Source organism: Sorex fumeus, unplaced genomic scaffold (assembly GCF_029834395.1).
Source record: "Sorex fumeus unplaced genomic scaffold, SorFum_2.1 ptg000002l, whole genome shotgun sequence".
NCBI lineage: Eukaryota > Metazoa > Chordata > Mammalia > Eulipotyphla > Soricidae > Sorex > Sorex fumeus.
The window spans coordinates 21,254,302-21,277,042 of record NW_026606059.1 but is presented as its reverse complement, the minus strand read 5'-3'; the positions used below and the strand labels follow the sequence as shown (position 1 = coordinate 21,277,042).

The window sequence follows — 22,741 nt, the reverse complement described above, 5'->3', positions numbered from 1 at the left end:
CTTTCTGTTCTGAGAAAGAGAACTTGTTGCATATATATGTACTATTTGATACATCATATTTATGTTTTTTGTGTATCTTATTTATGTATTATTATTTTGTCTCAAGTTTTTTTTTTAAAAAAAACTACTGTCAAATGACAGTTTAAGTGGAATTCTGTTCTGTAGAAAAAAATAATGATATATTTCTTCATTTTAACAGAAAAAGCATGGACCCATTTGCCAGAAAACTGCCACTAAAAAACGCAAAACTTTTGATTCAAGCAGACAAAGAGCTGAAGGAACTGATATTCCAACAGTTAAACCTCTTAAACCAAGGGTAATTATATAACCTTTTTGACAGTGTCAACCTTGCTAGTATCTATTTTGAAAAAAAAACTCAGTATCTTTTTGAGTGTAAAATTCCTGTCATTTTCTTGGTTTAGAAATTATTAAAACTTAATTTTAACTTTTGCAAAGGGGTGACCAAAATGTTGTCTCAAAATTCAAATTATATAGCGAGCCTTTTGGCAGTAGAGAACCAATTGTTTAGCAATGAGCTAAAAATAATCTGTTTTCACACATTCTTTTAAGTCATTGTTAGTTAAACATCCTATAATATTAGTTGATTTTAAATTTTTCTTGCCAATTGCAGTATCCTTATATACAAAGTAGAACTTTATAAGAGAGCTTAGCATCATAGATATGAATTATAGTGATTAATAGTATTTGCTGTCTGGCTGAAATTTTATCTGTGGCTTGTTTGTTCTCATATAGTGTTGTTAGTTTATTTTGTTTCTTGGAACTTCTATAATATTTCCTTAATACCATCTGTTATATTGCTGCAACAAGTCACTTCAATAATTAGGCATAGTTTTACGAGTCATTTCAATGAAATACTTAAAATTGAGATGACTTATTGGATAACTTTTTTTCCCCGTTTGCATTTAGTTAGATTTTCCAGAAATGGAAAAGCTAGCTGCTGCTTTTTTTAAAAAATTTTTTTCAAATGTGTTGGTTAGCAAACCAAGAACCAAGAACCTTTCCAGTATTTTAATGCAAGCCAGTCATCCTTGAATTAAAGGAATGTTTTCAAAGTAGGAATAACACTAGTTTTTCCAGATGCCTATCTAGTTGTTTCTGGATGGGGTCAGGGCACTGACACTATATTCCTCTTTCCAAAGTTGTCCACTAGATCCAAATGGCTGTTGTTGATCCCAGGAATGGGTGAGGTATGTCAGGCCCTCTCTCAGGTTTAGCGTTGTGTCTACAGTGTAGCATGCTCACAAATATAGCTGGCTGAAGACCAGCTATATTTGTGAGCATGCTCACTATAGTTAGAAACTTGCAGGACTAAAGTTGGTGGCATACAGTTGGTGGTGCATGAATGCTCTAGGACAAAGGGTTAAGTCTTCTTCTCAAAACTAGACTTGCACTCAGATTAGTTTGTAGATGTCTGTGCTCCTAAAGCATTAGAATAAGGGTCCCTTCCTGAATTTGTGTATCATCCTTGTGCAGACACCAAGCTTATCTTTGGTTTATCATTCTGATTTGAGTGTATGTGCTCCCCAAATTTGTACTTGAGTAGGGTTCAAAACAATTGTACTTTCAGTGGCCATAACTTATCCCAGTGATGCAGGAAAGCATCTTCATATGGGGAAACTGACCTTAATAGAATTGTTTTAGAGTAGAAATGTCTGATGTTCATCTTTGTTTTATTAGTTTGTGAACATTCAAGAGGAAATGGTTATGTTTCAATTAGATATACTAACCAGTATTGGAAGTTATTTTCTTTGTAGCTTGCTAGCTATACAAATGTTTTCTTTAATTAGCTTAAATTGATAAGCTAGTTAAATTTTTTTTAGCTTATTTTTTGTTTGTTGTTACTGTGTCTGGCATATCGAATACTCTCGGTAGCTTGCCGGGCTCTCTGAGAGGGGCGGAGGAAGCATGATGATACTTGGGGTACACGTCTGACTCAGTGATCAGAATTGCTTCCTATACTTCTTGGGGGTCCATGTGGTGCCAGGGATGAATCTTTATTGGCATAGTGGATATGAAAATTGGCTCTCCAGTCAGAGTGCCTGAATTTATTCCTGGCTCTGTTTATCATCATATTGTGTCAGGCAAGTTACTTAATCTATACTTATTTATAAAATGATGCTTAGCAATTAAAACACCTAATTGTTGGATTGTTATGTTTTATAATATAAAAGTCTTCCAGCTGATATTAACAGATATTAGTTCTACTATTCCTTTTCTAAAGAATAATCTTTTAGGGAAAAATAGCAACGTGAAAATCACTGCTTTACAGCTTGATGCAGTAGTTTATGGCTGATACTTAAAATGTGGTCTTTGTATCAGTAATATTAACAATATTTGGGAACTTGTTAGAAGTGTGGAATACCAGTTCTCATTCAGATACACTGAATTAGTATATGTATTTTGATAAAATCTATGGTAAATCATGTACATTAAACTTTGAGAAGTAGTTTGTTAGAAGATTCGAATGATACAATGTCATTATTCACAAATCAATTGCAACACATACCAGTCTGTATATTCCATAGACTATAAAATAATGTATAATCTGTCAACAGAAAAATGATTCAGAAGAAACTGTAAACAATGGAGGGTCATGGTTACAAATCTTGCAGTGTGCGGTGTGACCTTAGAATTGAGGGTCTCCTTACCTTAAAGTGACTCTTCGAATACTACTTGCGTCTTATCAGGAAGAAGTATTCTTTGTTTACCAGAACTGAGGCAGACTTAGCAGAGCTCTAGCATCTCTCCATGCCAAGAACTGGAGTAAACTTGTCTGAAACTGGACAGAAGAAGGAGAGAAGTAGGGGAAGGGGAAGCTGGAATTGAAAAGACCCAGTTGTTGAAACTGTCAGAAAGCAATAATGAAAAATAAAATACTCTTTCTCGTAAGAAAGCCATTAGAATGACTCTTTTTTAATTTTTGCAGTAGTAAAGGAAGAATAAGGGGATTTAATCAGTAAATTAAGATACATTTAAAAATAATTCTGAGTATTAAATCACCCTTGGCAATGAGGCAAGGTGACATTTTCGTGCCAAGGAGCTTTGGCAAGAGATGAAATGATCTTATGACGTTTGTTGGGGAAGGGTAGGACTAGTCTCCCCTGAAGAGTTACTTGAGTCTCTTACTTAAAGAGTCAGTCACTAGGTTGTCAGTAACGTGGTGCCCAATAGATAAATTGTTAGTGAATATATGCAGTTTATGGAAAACATAATACACATGATTATTTTAATTTTTGTTCCTGAGGTCTGAAGCCAGGGCCTGGGACTAGAGTGGTAGTATCGCAGGTAGGGCATTTTCATTGTATGTGGTCAAGTTGGGTTCAGTACCCAGCATTCTGTATGGTCCTCTGAGCATTGCCAGGAGTAATTCTTGAGTGGAAAACCAGGAGTCACCCCTGAGCAGCACCAGATGTGGCCCCCAAACAAACAAACAAACAAACAAAAAAGAAACATTAATATAAAAAATAACTGAAATAAGGGTTAGAGATACTGTGGGTAGGGCGTTTGCCTTGCATGTGACCCACCTGGGTTCTGTCTCTGGGATCCTGTATGGACCCCAGCACCACTAGGAGTAATTCCTGAGCATAGAGCTGGGAGTAATCTCTGAGCATCACTGGGTATTGCCCCCCCCCCAAAAAAGCAAAAAAAAAAACAAAAAAAATTTAAAAAATAAATTTGGGAGGAATATCACTTAAAAATTCCTGATATGAACATTTCCTCAAATTTTCTTTTTTTTTTTTTTTGACTTTTTGTTTGTTTTGGAGGCACATCCAGTGATGCTCAGATTTCTTCTGGCTCTGGGCTCAGGAGATAACTCCTAGCGGGGCACGGGGGACCATATGGGATGCTGGGAATTGAACCAGGACTGTCTGTGTGCAAGGCAAGTGCACTACCCATTGTGCTATTCCTCCAGTCCCTATTTTAGTTTATTGATTTTTCAAATTACTTTGTGTTTTGGGGGGTAAGGGGGCCCATTGGGTCACACCCGGTAATGCTCAGGGGTTACTCCTGACTGTACTCAGAAATTATTCCTGGCGGTGCTCAGGATGTTCTATGGGATGCTAGGGATTGATCCTTGGTTGGCTGCATGCAAAGCCAGTGTCCTACCTGCTGTTCTATCTCTCTAGCTCCTGCACTCTACTTTTTAAAAAGTTCATGAACTGTAGTTTTCTTTCTTTATAGCCTGAACCACCAAAGAAACCATCTAATTGGAGAAGAAAACATGAAGAATTTATTGCCACTATAAGAGCAGCCAAAGGTCTCGATCAAGCTCTTAAAGAGGGTGGCAAACTTCCTCCTCCTCCTCCACCTTCTTATGATCCAGGTATTTGAAATATTGTTGACATAAAGACTCAGGTGGGCAGAAAGTATGATAGAGTTGTTTGTTTTTTTTATAGGGGCCAAGCCCGTGCTTGGCCTAGTGTGGCCCTACAGTTTTAGCCCTGTTTTATGCCCAAGGAGTGCTTCGGGACCTCCAGGATACACTCTATGGTGCTCAGGGACCCTGGTGTGTCTGGGATGGAATTCAGGGCTTTGCACATGCTAATTGTGTGAATCACCACCTGGCACTTGCTGAGGCCCTAGAAGTTTTACAGATTTTAAATCCTTAGTAAATTTAATCTGTAATAAATCCGTAAAAAAGTCTTTAAAATACAGTATTTGAGAGACAAGAAACAAAATCATATTTTCCTCCACTTACCCTGTTTTTTTGTGCTATCATTAATTTTTTTCCTCACACTGAATTTGAACTGGGAGAAAAATGTGAATTTATTATATATTAGCACATTCATCTTTTCTAAGTTTGGATAATTCAGGTTTGACAGTTAGAAGGAAATGAGTTTTTTGTTTTTCAGATGTCTGTTCATGAAAAGTTCTACTTCTATATGTCCTGTTTTTTTCATATGTCCTATGTTTATTTTTTTTAAAATCTCTTCTAGATTATATCCAGTGTCCATATTGCCAGAGGAGATTCAATGAAAATGCAGCTGATAGGCATATCAATTTCTGTAAAGAACAGGCAGCACGCATTAGTAATAAAGGCAAATTCTCTACTGATAGCAAAGGGAAAACACCGTCTCGGAGCCAGGTGACATGCTCGCTTTCATTCATTTGTATAAACAAGTGAGAAAATGACTCGTTTGTAGATGTGTATTATAGATGTGTATGTCATTTATTAGTATGCCATGTGTTTGTGCTTTATAGACATAGAACTGCAATTTTCTTACATACAAAGATTTATGTTGTGCTTGGAAATTTAGTAGGAAACCCAAATAGCTAATAAGGACATAAAGTTAATTATTTTGCAATGGACTTGAACTAGTAAAGAGTTGAAAATAAATGTTCTGGTTTAAAACAGTATTAGGGAAATTTGAGAAATTTTGTTAAAAATAAGCTAAACAGGTTTAGAGGAAAATAAATGGGATAAAGAATGAGAAAAATGGCATTTAAGTTTGTGTTTGGAAATCATATAAGTCTTTTTCATGTAAATGAGAGTAATTGGAAAGAATTAAAAACTGGCTCCCTCATTTGAAATGCTGCTTTGGAGCTATTAGGCAAATGCCTTTTATGTCTGTTAACATTTGTTGCTTCATCTGTGAGGTGGAAACTACATGTCTTTGTGCACCTTTGTCACAGATTAGCCGGTCATGTATCTGAGGTCTTACCTGACCTCCCAGTTCTATTCTATTGGTCTGAGAGTCTATATTTATTCCAGTACCTCACAGTTTTGATTAACATAGCACTGTAGCACTGTCCTCCCGTTGTTCATCAATTTGCTCGAGTGGGCACCAGTAGCATCTCCATTGTGAGACTTGTTACTGTGTTTGGCATATCGAATACCCCATGGGAGCTTGCCAGGCTCTGCCATGCAGGCGGGATACTCTTGGTAGCTTGCCGGGCTCTCCGAGAGGGGCGGAGGAATCAAACCCAGACCGGCCACATGCAAGGTAAACACCACACCTGCTGTGCTATTGCTCCAGCCCTGATTAATATAAACCTTCAAAATATGATTCAAAGCTGGAAAGAAAAATTACTTTGTTCATTAATTTCATAGAATTGTGACCCAAAAATACATTTGATTTCATTTTAGATTCTGAAAATTTCCTGATACTTGTTTTTTTGGTCCCAGGATGTGGTCTGTTCTTGAGAGTGTTTTGGGTTCTGTTACATTGGGGGTCGAATGATTTTAGAATAATAAGTTCTTCTTATCTATTTTGTGACTGTAATGCTGTTAGTTCCTTGTTGAATTTCTATACGCTTTCAGTTTATCTGATCTCTCTGTCCATTTCTGTATGTGGGATATTAGTGTCTGTTTCTCTTATTAAGTTCTCACTGCCTACCTGAGGTTTCTTAATATTTGCTTTGTATATTTTGGTGTTCATATGTTGGGTGAATATATTGTTATATCTTCTTGATATAATGGTCTCTTCGTATACAATGTGATTTTTCTCTATTTTTACCTTTATTGATCACAAGCTAGCTGGAGTGATAGCACAGCAGGTAGGGCGTTTGCCTTGCACACGGCTAACCCGGGTTTGATTCTTTTGCTCTTCTCAGAGAGCCCGGCAAGCTACCGAGAGTATCTTGCCCACACAGCAAAACCTGTCAAGCTACCCATGACATATTCAATATGCCAAAAACAGTAACAACAATTCTCACATTGGAGAAGTTACTGGTGCCTGCTTGAGCAAATCGATGAACAACAGGAGGATGGTGCTATGGTGCTTGATCACTAGTACATCTTATAGAATGCATTCATATTAGCAATTTCTGAATTTAAAAAAAATTACCATGTCTTGGGATACCTTTTTTTAACCTTTTCACTTTTTAATCTCTTTTTGTATAACTTTCAGTGTATCTCCTAAAGAGCATGTTTTTGGACCTTCTTAAAATTTTCAGTTGAACCCGTTTATATGCTCAGACCAGTTTACATTCAACAATAATGAATTAAGGTTTCATTATCTCCTGATTCTGGTCAGCACTGTGTTTCTGGCTTTTTGATATAGGACATTCTCACTCTGAGGGGAGTTTCACTGTCATTTTGATGGTTACTTCACTGTCATTTTGATGGTTATTTGTATTTCACTAATGGTCAGTGATAAACATTTTTTTTTTTAATGTGTTGGCTATCCGCAAGATTTCTTTGGAAAGTATTTGTTCAGGTGCCTAAGAAATGATAGAGAAGGAAGGGTGCTTGCCCTGCACACAATTGACTGAGGTTCAACCCTGACATTCTTTATGGTTTCTCCAGACCTCCCAGGAGTGATCCCTGAGCTCGGAGGCAAGAAAAAAAGCCCTGAGCCTTGTCAGGTGTGGTACAGAAGGAAAACAAAAAGAAAGTGCTTGTTCATTTATTCTGCTCATCTAAGAAGCATTTTGTTTTTTGCTGCAGTTACCGATTTTTTTGAGTGCTTTATATTATCTGGGGTGACATGAGGTCGTATTTAATCTGCAGTATGTGGGTAACCATTTCCTAGAATTTACCAGTTAATTAAAAAAAATAGTTTCTTTTGCAATGTCAAATTTTTTTATTTTATATTGTCGCCATTATTTTTGTACTTCTTTTTCTTGTCAATGAAATCAATATTGAAGGTACTTCTGAAGTGGGTATTATGAATGTTTGCTTATGATTTGGGGGATGTATTTTATGGTTTTATATATGTATATATGTATATATAATTGTGTATGTGCCACTTCTGCATTATTGACTGTTTCTAAATTTTTATGTTAATATTTGCGTATTGTTTGTTATCTTAACATTGAAATTTTTTTCTGCTAGAACAGTTTTATTTCAGTGAACCGTGACATGATAATCAGTCTATTTTAGTAGTGGAAGCAGCTGAGCCCAAAGGCCAGTTTTGAGAGGGGTTGTAGTTTGGGAAATCTCTCTCGTTATTTATTCTGAATGTTCCATTATTTTAATTTTCACACTCTCAATTTGAACACTCCAGTAGCTCATGGAAGGGTTGCTCGTTGAAGAGAAAAATGAGGACTTCTCTCTTTGAAAGGCTAGTTTGTCATCTGTTAAAGTGATATTGATAAAATATTTTATTTTTATTATTTTAGTATAAGCCGCCTGCACTTAAAAAGTCTAACTCTCCTGGAACTGCACCATCAGGATCGTCACGATTACCACAGCCAAGTGCTACTAGCAAAACTGTTGTAGGTAATGAGATCTCTGAAAGAATTTGACTCATATTCTATATCTTTTATGATTAAATTGTGGTGGTAGAGAAGAAAATAAAGATAGTGGTCTTTTCTGGATTATTAAACTAGATTCACAATTAAACTAGATTCATATTCAAATAGCTACAGAGATTATTTCTGAATAAAATATCAATAGGTTCTATTGGAGATGATTTGTATTCCTTGTTTTTTAAAAATTTAAGTGGCTGTTCTTAATGAGATTAATGAATCACATGTTCAGAATAATTAATCAGGTTCTTGATTTCTTTTAACCATATTTTCTCCTCATTTCTACGTGAGTCTTTCATACTTTTCTGAACGTGGCGATTGTCCTTACTAGACAAATACTTTGACAGATATGTTGACTTTTAAAATGAACCTTTACTTGTAAATTGTAAAAAAAATAGAGAAATTAGAAATCAAAGATGCTTGATGTTTTTCCCCTGAATATTTCATTAAAGTAGCTTCTTATTGATAATTTATTTTCATTTACATTGACTAAGACATTTTGGCACTTAAGCATTGTTTTCCTTATGGCAACGCTTTAAAAAAAAAAGTAGGTGACTTTTTTTTTTTCAGAGTGTTGTTAAAACTAATACCTTTTTTATTATAAGGTGTGACTTCAGGTAAAGTGTCTTCCGTTAGCAGCTCTGTGGGAAATAAACTTCAGACCTTATCTCCTTCCCATAAAGGGATAGCAGCCCCTCAGGCAGGGTAAGTATGCTGAATTAATTTCATAGGTGATGTTATTTTTTATTTTTTTTTCAAATTTCTTTTTTTTTTCCCCTAATATTGCTGGTCAGGTACACACATTCTGCAATGAAGGGTCTAAAATAACTGTTTTGTAGTTGAGATAAGTACCAGGAGGTCTGCTTCATGGCTTGGAAGCTGACAGCACATGCTGGAGGAAAAGGCAGCTCAGATAGAGAAGGGAGCACCAAATAAAGGGTGTTTGTAGAACTCGCTCGGGATGCGAGATGTGTACTGAAAGTAGACTATAGACTGAACATGATGTCCACTCAATACTTCTGTTGCAAACCACAACACCCTAAAGGAAAGAGAGAGCAAAAGGGAATGCCCTGCCACAGAGGTGGGGTGGGGTGGGGGTGATGGGGGGCTAGGAGGGCTACTGGGATCATTGGTGGTAGAGAATGGGCACTGGTGGAGGGATGGGTACTCGATCACTGTGTAACTGAAACCCAAGCACAAAAGTTTGTAAGTCTACAACTGTACCTCATGGTGTTTAACAAATAAATAAATAAATAAATAAATAAAATAACTATTTTGGAAGAAAATCTGGTGGCATTTATCAGGATCTTTACAAATATGAATATTTTGGGGCCAGAGAAGATAGTACAAGGCTGAAGGCTTATGTCTTACGTGTTGCTGACCCCTGTTAGATACCAAGTAACACATGTTTCTCTGAGCATTGCTGGTTGGGTACAGCCCCTGAGATCCCTGAGGATCAAGGAACAGGGCGCCCTGGGTCATGTCTGTCATTGCAGAACCCAAACAGTACTGCTCCTCAGTCCCTCATTGTGAATTGCTGGCCCAATTAGACAAGAATCTTGGGGGAGGTACTGGTCCCAGAGCACTGCTTTGGACATCCAACACCCATGCCAACAAAAAACAGACAAAAATCAAGAATAGTCTATCTTTTAATTGAATAACTTTATTTTTGTCAATCAAGGGAGTACTGTAGCACTCTCCTCCCATTGTTCATCGATTTACTCAAGCAGGCCCAGTAACGTCTCCATTGTGAGACTTGTTGTTACTGTGTTTGGCATATCGAATATGTCACGGATGGCTTGCCAGGCTCTGCCATGCAGGCAAGGTACTCTCGGTAGCTTTCCGGACTCGCCGAGAGGGGCAGAGGAATCGAACACGGGTTGGCCAGGTCGGCTGTGTGCGAGGCAAACGCCCTACCTGCTGTGCTATCGCTCCAGCCCAAGCCAGCAACTACTTTATAGAAATTATCCCGTGGAGCCTTCTGTGAAAGCTGTATCATTTCAGTTTAGTAATCAAGGGAAATAATTTGAAATGTGCAAGATTTTTGTAATGAGTATGATCTATTCATTCTGATATGTTAGGTATTATGCTGGATGTTTTAGGCACGTTGGTGTTACAGTACCCCACTGCATAGGATGTAGGATGAAGAAAGCAAAACAGTCTGCTTGAAAACAGTCAGGGATGAAGAATTCAAAGTAGGAGATAAACTGGTATACCCTTGGCTATAAATGGTCTTGTCATAAATTTTATTGTAATGAGAAAAAACAGTCACCTAAATGTTTAGTGTTGTTTGCAAAGTGAATTTGGAAAGTCTGTAAAGCGACTGTGTAAATGAAAAAGACAGAGCATGGGAGCTGGAGAGAGAGTGCAGTGGGTAGGGCGCTTGCCTTGCACGCAGCTGACCCAGGTTCGGTCCCCAACATCCCACACAGGACCCCCAAACACAACAAGGAAGGATCACTGAGCCAGGAGTAAGCCCTGAGCATGATTGTGGGTGATGTAATTTAAAAAAAGAACTTTGCTAAGATATTAACGTGGGTAATTTTTGAATAATATATGTTGCATATGTATGTATAGTAATTTTCTGATTTACTGTTACAAAATACTTCAGTCTTATTTGGAAGGAGACGCTTTCCAAGCAGTACTCATGGGGCCCAATGGCCACTCCCCGTAATTCTTGGCCAACCAAGAATTGCTTGGCCTCAGCATCCAGTGGTAAAAATGTGATTGAATGTTTTGGTCACTTTTCTACTGGATTAGTATACTGGATATTTAGCTCAAGTATTAGCAGTAGTTTGTGTTTTAACTTTTCAAATAATTTTTTGCCATATCATAGCAAACTGCCTTCCATGATAGATTACAGAATCATTTTACTGTTTCTTTTTCAGTTGATTGTGCTAATTAGAGTTTCATTTACTATGAATTATAAATGAAAGCTGATGTGTTTAGAACCTTTCTTATCATAATGTGATTTTTTACTCATTGAGAATATTAAATTGTACAGATAGGGTGTGAGTAAAAAAAATTGTACAGATAGATGCCCTGTATTCTTCTTCTTGTATGTGAAGTTTCCTTACATAATAAAAAGGGACATTGAGTTTGTATTAGAAAATGAGGCCTCTAAACCATACTTTTTGTTACTAAATGACTTGATACACATATTTTTTCTCTGCTTCACCCTAACAACTTTGTGTCTACTTAGACCTTGAAAACTAATATAGGAAATTTGACATTTATTTAATCTGTAGGAGAAAAAAACTTTTATAATATAGTAAAGATTTTGAGCACATTAATTTTAGGAATTATTTACTGCTAATAATTTCATAAAAATTTAACTGGTTGTCACACAGCATATAAAACTATCAAATATAACTCAAATCCTGACTGTCTGTTCTATAGATATGATCTTTACACATCAAGAGAATGTGTAAAAGGGGCTGGAGTGATAGCACAGTGGGTACGACGTTTGTCTTGCACGTGGCCGACCCAGGTTTGATTCCCAGCATCCCATATGGTCCCCCAGCACAGCCAGGAGTAATTCCTGAGTGCAGAGCCCTGATCCAGGAGTAAGCCCTGACTCTCTCTCTCTCTCTCTCTCTCTCTCACTCTCACTCTCTCTCTCTCTCTCTCTCACTCTCTCTCTCTCTCTCTCTCTCTCTCTGTCTCCCTCTCTCCCTCCTCCCCCTTCCCCCCTCTCTCCTCCTCGCTCCTTCCCTCCCTCCCTCCCTCCCTCCCTTTCCCCTCTCTCATTTTCAGCTAGTGGGGTGAGAGCAGTAATATTTGCTTCTCGCCAGAACATTATATTAAATTAAGAAAACTGTTTGCCAACCCGATTCCTCCACCCCTCTTGGAGAGCCTGGCAAACTACCGAAAGTATCTCGCCCACATGGCAAAGCCTGGCAAGCTACCCGTACTTATTCGATAATGCCAAATACAGTGACAAGTCTCACAATGTTACTGGGCCCACTTGAGCAAATTGATGAACAACAGGAGGACAGTGGCAGTGACAGTGTTTGCCAACTCAGTATCAGATTATATTTTTTAGTCAATATTTTCTGTTTTCTTGTTCTAGTGATGACAGAGTACAGCACACAAGACCTCAAATATTTAATGTCTTGCTTTATTTTTTTTTCCTTTTTGGGTCACATCTGGTGATACTCAGGGGTTACTCCTGGCTCTGCACTCAGGAGTTACTCCTGGCGGTGCACGGGTACCCCTGCTGATGCTCGGGGGACCATATGTGATGCCACGAATCAAACTCAGGTCCGCCATGTTCAAGGCAAATGCTCTACCCTCTGAACTATCTCTCCAGCCCCGAAAGTATAGCTTTATTTATTAACTAATTTCGGTGTTGAGGCCACACTCAGCAATGCTCAGGGTTCAGTCCTGACTCTGTATCCAGGGATCACTCGGTGGTGCTTTGGGTACATACATATATGGTGTCAAGGATTGAACTGGGGTCATCCTGGTGCACAGCATGTGACTTAATCCCTGTACGGCTCTCTGGCCCCTGAAAGTAAAGATTTAAATTTGTCATTTATTTTTCACAGATGGGGCTGTTGTTTGCAGGTCATTTGAGTTATTTAGAACTTTATCCAGAGGTTGTTGTTCCATGGAGCCAGTACATTTTTTGATTAGTGGTTGAGTTGAAAGAACACTGAGGAATTAAAATTGTGTATTCATTCTGATTTTAGCCAAATTGTAGGTATCATTTTAAGGAGATATATTTAAATTTCATGTGCGATTTGAGATTCTATTTCATGAAGTGCATATTGCTTAGTCTCCACGGAAGTATGCTTTCTGTAGATACACTTGGTTCATAATACCCTTGGTTTTCCTTAGCAGTAACAAGATTACTTTTTATTTCTGAACATATTTGTTTATCCTTGTCTTAATTCATTCTAGACCTTGGATATAAGATAATCGTCATTCTTTGACGTATTTCTTTAAAGAAAAGTTGTGCAAATGCACATCAAAAGCATTGGTCTCAGTAGTTCCATAATGATTATCAGATTAAAATTATAATCCTCCAATGTTTCTTAAAATGACATAATAAAATGGATCTCAGTGTACTTTCTAAGCATTTATGTATTCTCAAAGTAATCTCAGGTGATATATCAATTCAATATAAAAGTTAACAAAGGTGAATGTTCTTTTGTCACTTAACAAGGCCCCTTAAGTTAGGAAAAGCCATGTGAAAAACACGGTTCTCTGGGTTCCTTTTCTCATTTTATTTACTTCTATAGATAAGTTGCTGATGTTTAACAAAAAAGAAATATTGACAAAGAAAAAATTAATTGGGTGAAAACCTTTAAATTCCCTTTAAAAATGTGTCACCACTTTTTTTATTTTTCAAATTTTTTCAAGTATCCTTTCATTTTATGCCTATGTTGAATTATTCTTAATGCTTATAGAGATCGAAGAACTGAAATAAAAGGATTGGTAAACAAGGTGCTATGAACAAAGAAGTGTTCATGTTTAATAAAATAAATAAAAATACATGAGAAGTGGTATATTTTGTGATCTGGATACTTGGCTGAGATACTTTGAAGAGTTTAGAAGCCTCCATTTATACGCTAAAATGATTACTCCAACACTGACTTTTATGTTATTTAAAAATTGTATGCATTCACATTTCATATTTTAAAATACTTTTTGTATTCTTATGATTATACTTTAATTTCAGTATAACGTAACAAATTTTTAATTGTGTATAAACGTAAATTATTTCTTGGAGAGCCTGGCAAGCTACCGAGAGTATCTCGCCCGCACGGCAAAGCCTGGTAAGCTACCCCTGACGTATTTGATATGCCAAACACAGTAACTCCAGGTCTCACGATGGAGATGTTACTGGCCCCGCTTGAGAAAATTGATGAACAAGGATAGTACAGTGCAGCTCAGTGCTACTTATGATTTACCTTTGCTAATATTAAAGTTAAGTAATGTTTGAAGTATGTGTCTATATATGTGTATATATTTTTCTCTACATCAGCATATATACTATCCAGACAGGAAGGTAGGTAAAGGAAGAAATTCATCATTTGAATTGAATTTTGCAGGAGGCAGATGGTACAATAAATAATGTTTAGGACCTGCCCTTCAGTTATATTTTCAGAATTTGAAAATACTGGCAATCCTTTCATATGTAGAATATCCGATTAGATAATTACCTTTAGACTTTCATTAGATTTCACACATCTCATTTTCCAAATGGAGCTTTGTTATGTTATATAAAATTTGAATAATTCTTATAAGTGGAATTTTAAAAATGTGCATTAGAGCCAGGCATGTAGCTTAGGGGCTAGTCTCACCCGGTGTGTGAGGGCCTTGGGTTTGCTCCCTGAGCTTAGAAAAGAATGATACTTATATTTTAAAATTAATTTTTCTAGTTTTATTAAGACCCGAGTTCGATTCCTCCGCCCCTCTCGGAGAGCCCGGCAAGCTACTGAGAGTACCTTGCCCGCACGGCAGATCCTGGCAAGCTCCCCATGACGTATTCGATATGCCAGACACAGTAACAACAAAGTCTCCAATGGAGACGTTACTGGGCCCGCTCGAGCAAATCGATGTTCAACGGGAGGGCCTTTACCTTTACCTTTATTAAGAATTGATTTATAATTTAGTAGTTTTTTTTTTTTGAGAATGAAAATAAGATCTTTTCCAGTCCACAGATGTCTTATGTAAGATAATCACTGCTTGAACAGCAATGTTTAGATAATTGTTAGGCAATTCAAAGAAAAATTTGAGTTGTTAATTAAAATCACAAATAGGAATTTTTTTTCCAGTAAGCTTTCACATACATATTCTATCATATTTTGACTTAAAATGTTGTATGGGGCTGGCAAGAGAATACAGGGGTTACGGTGCATACCCTACACGCAGCTTTATCAGAATCCCCTAACATTAATGCGTTGGTCCTGAAGACCCCTGAGCATCAGTTGGGTGACTGGAAAAGCGCCTTAGTGGCAGCATGCCGTTGGGTCCTCACATTGAACCCGCAGCCCACAGCCTGGCCTCAAAGCTCCTTGGAGCCCTGGTATTCCTGAGCACTGCTGGGAAGGGCAGAACTTAGAAGGGCTAAGATAGAAACATTATTTACTAGATTGCTTTTTCTATTTGGCGTTTAAAAATGTAGGAAAAAAATCATAAAACAGTGAAATAAAATCAAGGCTTATCACTTTGGGGAAGGAGAAATAGTAGGTTAGTTCACAACCTCAGTAGTAACAAGCAGCCGATCTGTTTTATTTATCAGAATTGTCAACTTTTTGTTTACTCCTAGCTAAATGAATTTTATTAGAAACAATTGAAACTTATTTAGGTTTCTTTTTTCTTTTTCTTTTCTTTTCCTTTCTTGCTTTTGGCTTTTTTTGGGTCACACCCAGAGATGCTCAGGGGTTACTCCTGGCTCTGCACTGAGGAATTTCCCCCGGTGGTGCTTGGGGGACCGTCTAAGATGCCTGGAATTCAGCCGGGTGCAAGGCAAACCCCCTCCCAGCTGCACAATCGCTCCGGCACTGCCTTCGGTTTTTCTATCTGTTCCATGGCTCTGTTACATATAAAGGTGGCACTGCTTTGGATGTTCAACAGGACTAATAGCCTCATTTTTATAGTCAGAATTTTCATTTCTGACAATGAACATTGTATGAACTAAGGATTCTTTTCTCTTTGTTTGGGAGCCACACCTGACAGTGCTCAGGGGTTTACTCCTGAGTCAGCACTCAGATATTATTCCTGGCAGTGCTTGGGGGACCTGGGATCGAACCCAGGTCAGCCATGTGCAAGGCAAGTGCCCTACCTGTTGTACTATCCAGCTCCCAAGGATTCTTTTTGACATTAGTCTTTACCTTAGCAGTTAGAAAATTAAGAGCTTGGGGGAGGGTTAGATTTTTGATGTACCAGAATAACATCTTTAAAAAAGCCATTTATATAAGGAAACAAACAACAGCAATTTCCTTATGGGTACATCTTTATATATTTTAATAGTAAGATGGACAAGTTAGGCCCTCCACTTCGAACTGGAAGACATATGCAAAGGTTCTATGACAGTGATACAAAATCAGACAGTGCCATCAAAAGACATGAGTTATTACCCATTTACAAGTAAGTAACTAACTGAGTTTGGTTAATCTTTTTCAGGTATTTTCTTGAAGTCTTTAATGTAAAACTATAACTTGTATAATTTAATATTTAAAAAGTCTTATTTTAATCCTTTTTGAAGTCAAGAAATGGAACATGGTCTTTTGGAACTTAAAAATACTTTGGTTTTTGTAGAACAATCTGTCATCCTAAATAATGCATAATTGGATCAGACTTTTTTTTTCTATTAATTTTTAGAGGGTTAGAATGCCAGTCACCTTCAATGATTGCTACTTTTACTAAGTTTTAGGAGTACTAATAAAGAATATGGGGGATATTATGCCATATATATGAAATACGATTGCTAGGTTATCTTTTATTAGACAGGTGAAAAATTTATTACAAATCAGGAAAAAAATCTTAGAAAACATTTATTTTAGAGATTTTTGCTTCTTTTATAGCTGTAAAATTTTCATACCACAAGGAAATGATATGATCCTGCTAAGTTCTGTTCCATTTTTGTACTGCGCAGCAAACTAATGAGAGAGACCAGTATGGCGATGGAAAATTTGGAAAGCTTCATTTTGGAAAGCTTCCTCATAAATACTTAAGATTCACAGTTTGGAGTCCTAATACCTGATTTAAAGATGATGAAATTAATAAATTACTTATTAGAATCAAAATATATTATTTAGCAGAAGTAATATAGCCAAGGCCTGCTATCATATTCTACTGGGTATGAGAAGTACCTTCTTTCTGTAGCCTTTGCGTTAGCAGTAAGATAGATTTGAGTCCAGGTCCAAAATGAGACCTTTTACTATTGTTGGACCTGTCACAGTTTATAACTATAAAATAAGGTTAGCACTTTTCAGACTTATGAAAGAAATGTTTCCCACGTGAGAGTGGTATGAGACATTTTAAGCATTAAAATGTTTCTTATTGGGCTGGAGTGATAGCACTGTGGCTAGGGTGTTTGCCTTGCATGTGGTCAATCTGGGTTCAATTCCACCGCACCTCTCGAAGAGCTTGGCAAGCTACCAGTAGTATCCCGCCCGAAGGGTCGAGCCTGGCAAGCTCTCCGTGGGGTATTTCATATGCCAAAAACAGTAACAACAAGTCTCACAATGGAGACGTTACTGCTGCCCGCTCGAGCAAATAGATGAACAATGGGAGGACAGTGCTACAGTGCTACAGTCTTAAGAATAACTAAACCTGCGTGCCTGAGAGATCGATAGGACAGCAGGTGTGGTACTTGCCTTGCACACAGCAGACTTTTGTTAGGTCTCCGGCAACTCATATGGTTCCCAGAGTACCACCAGGGGTGATCACTGTGTGCAGAACCAGGAGTAAGCCCTGAGCACCACTGGATGTGCGCCCTCATTCCCCCATGTGCCCCTCCCCCCACCAAAAAATGAATGACTAAAACTGGTTTTTGTTAGTAAGATTCACCTCAGAGAAAAGGTAAAAATACATTATAATCTTTTACTATTGGTAGCCACTGTTGATACCTTACATTTTTTTTCTGAATTTTAAGGCATTTTTAAAAATTATCTGAAGGGTTTTATATTATGTTGACAAGGTATGTATGCATGAATATGCTTATTTATATATCATGTATTTAATTATATGGATGATTTAAGGTTTCCAGTAAGACTTTGATCTAGAGCCATAAGTGACCTTTTCGATTCTTAGGACACTCACTGTGGGAATTCCAGTTTTGCAATGTTTTAGGCTTAAAAAGTACCTCTAAAAGGTGCTTCCATTGTTCTAAAACATCCATAGAGGATGTGTACGAATGTGAGTAGAATAAATTTCTTCAGATTTACAGGCCTAGCAGTGTCTGTTTAGTAAGCCCAGAGTAACTCATCTATAAACCAAGGTGATATTTGCTTGTAGAAGCTTAGACATACTTTTAAAAGAAATTAGTCTCGACATTCTCTGTGAAGGGCACCATTGCATAAGAATATAGATTTTGTAGTATGATCCACCAGGGTTCAAGTTTTAAGTACTCTGACCACACATGAGCTTTTCAATTTAATCTCTCAGCACATGAATTTCTTTAACTTTTCTTTTGTGAAGATTAAATATAGTGGGAAACGTATATATTACTGTATCTGACATTTTTCATTAAAAATTTAGTAGGAAGTATTTGAAAAATTGATGTTGTTATCTGCATAGGATTTAGAGTTAGCTGTTTCTGATCTTAGGACACCCTCTTCACCTTTTGTAATATAAGCAGAGAAGAATTTCAGCCACAGATTACGAAGTTAGTATCTATCTAAAGACATTTTAAATGAAAATATGTAAATCTGTAACTATACCTCACAGTGATTCACTAATAAAATTTTTTTTTAAAAAAAGGCATTTTGGGGCTGGAGCAATAGCACAGCGGGTAGGGCGTTTGCCTTGCATGCAGCTGACCTAGGTTCGATTCCTAGCATCTCATATGGTCCCCCGAGCACTGCCAGGAGTAATTTCTGAGTGTATGAACCATGAGTAACTCCTGTACATTGCTGGGTGTGACCCAAAAAGCAAAAAAAAAAAAAAGCATTTTAAGACACACTCTGATTGTTTATGAAATAACAGTGCTTATCTATCAAATTGGAAATATTTGACTTAAATTGATAAAGAAGAAGGTGGAAAATAACCCTTTTTCAAACCACTGGTCCCTGATTCTGCAGCTTACTAGTGGGCAGAACAGTTAATTTTCTTACCTACTTTTTGACCCACTTGAAAAATGAAAGTAGTTTCTTCCTACTTCATAAGATTATCTGCAAGATGGAATAAATTTATGTTTTGAAGCCAATTAGAAGTGTAGTGGGCGTGTCATAGTTGACATGTCGTAATGGGCATAACATCACATCATTGTGTTAGCTTGCACTAATTCATATGCAGCAGGAGCAGTATTCATAGTGGGAGTGATCGTAGCAGCTTCTTCATTAGTGATGCTGGATACTTATCTGAAGTATGTTTTAGTTCTCCTAACTTCCTCTAAGACAAGCGATGATGGTCATAGTTTGTTAATTGGAAAATTTAGACTTACAAAAGTTGACTGCTGTCACAGAGCTCTTGAATACCAGTTGGGTTTTCCACGCGGATTCACCTGAATCCCAAAGTCTATACTTCAACCCACTCTTCTCATACCTCTAAGCTTCTGTTGATTCCTGAAATTCTAGAAAAGAAATTCAGTGCTTTTCCAACCAAAACTCCTTTTCCACTGATACCAGCCATCCCAGGCTGTTGGTGAAATTAAGGAAATTTTGTCTATAGTGAAAAATAATTTTAACCTTTTTTAATTTCAGTTGCTGTTTCCAAGAGCTGTTTTTTTACAAATTGGAAATTTTTGTCATAACGTGGCGTACTAATGTTTCATTCATTTTTTTACCTACATCATCTATGGCTAATACATTATTTAATGATCCATAAGTACTTAACAAAATATGCCTCTATTTTGAGGGAACTATAGATTTATACTTTTACAAGGATTACTTTTAGGTGATTAACCTATAAATTTTATATATGACATACATGCTTTAATTAATAATTGATACCACTACTAATAGTAGAAAGTGTAAATTGCCTTGGTTTATACTTAACTACTGTTGCTTTTAGATTTAGAAGTTATTTCGATTTTAATCCTTTGATTTACTTCTACAGCCTATTAATTATGCAAATAAGCAAATCAAGTATATATGCTTGCTATTAAGTAAAGTTTTCTCATTCCATCTTTTCTAGAACTAACATCAAACCTCGAAATTCCACACCGCCTAGTTTGGCACGAAATCCTGCCTCGGGTGTACAAACAAGCAAAAGAAAAACATATGAGAGCTACACATGCAGGTACGTTTAGCTAGGCTGTGCTAATAGTGAAAATTAAAATATGTAGTTTTCCAAAATATGTGTTGGGGTAATTTATAGAAAATTGAAGATTATGAATTACAAGGTCTTTTAATTGTACAATAAGGAAATAGTTTGGACATAGTATTTCCCTTTTCTTTAGTTATTGTTATAAAGGCGCAAAGACATTTGTTTATTTCTACCAGATTCATAGCTGAACTGCAACATGGTAGTTTTTACTCTATAAATCAAATAATAGATCCTTTAAAGGTCTAAGATTCTAGCTGAGCAGGGTGCCCTCAAACAAACAAACAAACAAAAACAAAACCCAAACTTGGAAAGAGGAGAATAATAAAGCACGTTTTGGAGCGATAGCACAGTGGTAGGGCGTTTGCCTTGCGTGCAGCTGGCCCGGCCGAGCCGGGTTCGATTCCTCCACCCCTCTGGGAGAGCCCGGCAAGCTACCAAGAGTATCTCGCTCGCACGATCAAGTCTGGCAAGCTACCCGTGACATATTCAATATGCCAAACACAGTAATAACAAGTCTGAAAAATAGAGACGTTACTGGGCCCGCTCGAGCAAATTGATGAACAACGGGAGGACTGAATTCAAGATGAACTCGTTTCAAGTTCAGTATTGAAAGTAGTTCTATAACTTAAGGGTTTTCTCATGACCCATTGCTTTGGGAGCCCATGGGCTGCCAGGATCCAACCGTGTTCGTGGTCGGCTGTGCAGAAGGCAAGTTCCTATCTCTCCAGCCCCATCTTATGCCTTTTTAGGATATTACCAGTTCTAAGTGCCCCACTTCCTAGTTTTCAGCCTGTTTGTGTATGTTTTTGTTTAGTATGTTTCCACCCGCTAGTTCATTTTGCACAGTAAATTTAGTGGTCCTGAAATACTTTAGCTGTTGCTTATGTGAACTTCAAATCTGAGTGTAAAATAAACTTCAGTGTGTGTTTTTATTGGAGGACCTTTTTAACTATTTTGAAAAGTGTTGTTGTTATTCTTATTATTTGGTGTTTGGGCCATATCCAGAAGTGTTCAGGAGTTACTCCAGGGACTTGGTCTTTGACAGCCAATCCGAAGGATGCCCAGCAACTATGTGTTTGTTGGGAATCAAACCTGGGCTTCTGAAGTATAAAATAAAGTACATGCTTCAGACTTGAGGTGTCTTCCCAGACTTAAGACAGCTTTTCTGTTCTGTTTTGTTTTTAGAAGGGGCGGGGGGAGCGGGGAGTGTGGTTTGGACCACACCTGGCAGTGGTCAGGGGTAACTCCCGACTTTGCACTCAGGAATCACTCCTGGCTGGCTTGTTGGTCCCTCAACACCACCAGGCAAAGTCAGGAGTAAGCCCTCAGTACCACTGGGTATCGCCCCAAAACAAAAACAGAAAATGAGATTAAGCAAACTTATTTATATTTAATGTGTATTTCTTGTTTCCAGGGTTATGTGGTTGAAACTGCTAACAAGAACTTTGTGTTTCTACTGTTTTTCTGTCCTTCAGACCTGATGGAGACTATGTAGCATCACTTAATGGTGGAAATATTAAAGGCATTGAAGGAAATTCTGGACACTTGCCAAAATTCTGCCATGAGTGTGGGACTAAATACCCTGTGGAATGGGCAAAATATTGCTGTGAATGTGGCATTAGAAGAATGGTCCTGTGAAAAGAATCTCAAAAGGAAACGACCTAAAATCAGAGTTGTAAGGCTGTTGCTATTTGGACAGCTTTGGCACTTCATCTAGTTAATTTTATGCTAAAATTATTCAAATAATTTTTCAGCAGTTTTTGAAGCATAATCTCTTGCTATATTATATGTATATATGTGTATATAGTGTACATATACTGTATGTAATAAACACCTGAAACCCCAAATTGTGCCATTGGAGAAAATTGTCACAAGACAGGAGATAATTTCAAGTGTAATCATTAACTTGGCTATTATTTTTCTGTTACTGTTGTTAAAGCACATTAAGTATGCCTTCACAAACCCCCGAACTCTTGTGCTCAGCCCTTCAAGCTTTCTTTTTAAATCATTACATTGAATAAACAGGATGAACATTCTCTTAGTGTCTATTCAGAAAGTATCATAGTAGGATGGGATGCTTGGAATTTTGAAATGGAAGAGAATATTTTTGTTACACCTAGTTATGTGAGGTCATTCTCCTGTAGAGCTCTTCCAGAGTTAAATTTATAAATACTCTCTAAAAAGGAAAAAAAAATAGCCCTGAAGTTTATGTTTGCTTTATTTGTATTGTTATATGTGATATTATCTATGATCTTCACTCATTCTTTGAAAATGTAATTATGCTATTTCCTTTTAAGAGATAAAAGACTAAAAATACAACAGTTCCTTACTCTATAAATTATTGATTTTTACCATGGTATCTTTTAGTTTGAATATATATGCATATATGTATATATGTTTATTCCTTTTACTCCCAGTTTTCTTAAAACATCACCTTTGCTGTTTTTTTGCCCAAATTTCATGTCTGAAGAGTATTTTGCTATTTCATTTTTGCTGAGCTAAACTATATAATATAAAATGCATAAAATTACTTGTAAAATTCTACATGTTTATTTCTATGGTTTTGAGTTTAGAAGAAATTGCT

General features: G+C 37.1%; 1 protein-coding gene and 1 non-coding gene across 2 annotated transcripts in view; one reads left to right on the top strand and one right to left on the bottom strand.

Annotated features, from left to right (window-relative positions):
* The window catches only part of ZC2HC1A (zinc finger C2HC-type containing 1A), a 40,137-nt gene extending 17,644 nt beyond the window's left edge, over positions 1-22,493 (top strand). Inside the window, exons 3-9 of the mRNA XM_056106853.1 lie at positions 200-316; positions 4,204-4,345; positions 4,959-5,107; positions 8,086-8,185; positions 8,820-8,919; positions 20,026-20,130; positions 21,633-22,493. Of these exons, the coding sequence (XP_055962828.1) occupies positions 200-316; positions 4,204-4,345; positions 4,959-5,107; positions 8,086-8,185; positions 8,820-8,919; positions 20,026-20,130; positions 21,633-21,795 (876 nt within the window). The 3' untranslated portion in view covers positions 21,796-22,493. The remainder of the gene's footprint in view (positions 1-199; positions 317-4,203; positions 4,346-4,958; positions 5,108-8,085; positions 8,186-8,819; positions 8,920-20,025; positions 20,131-21,632) is intronic.
* On the bottom strand, positions 1,450-1,556 carry LOC130023125 (U6 spliceosomal RNA). Its single transcript, XR_008792417.1, has one exon. It is a non-coding gene; the product is annotated as a U6 spliceosomal RNA (small nuclear RNA).
* Positions 22,494-22,741: the final 248 nt, after the last annotated feature.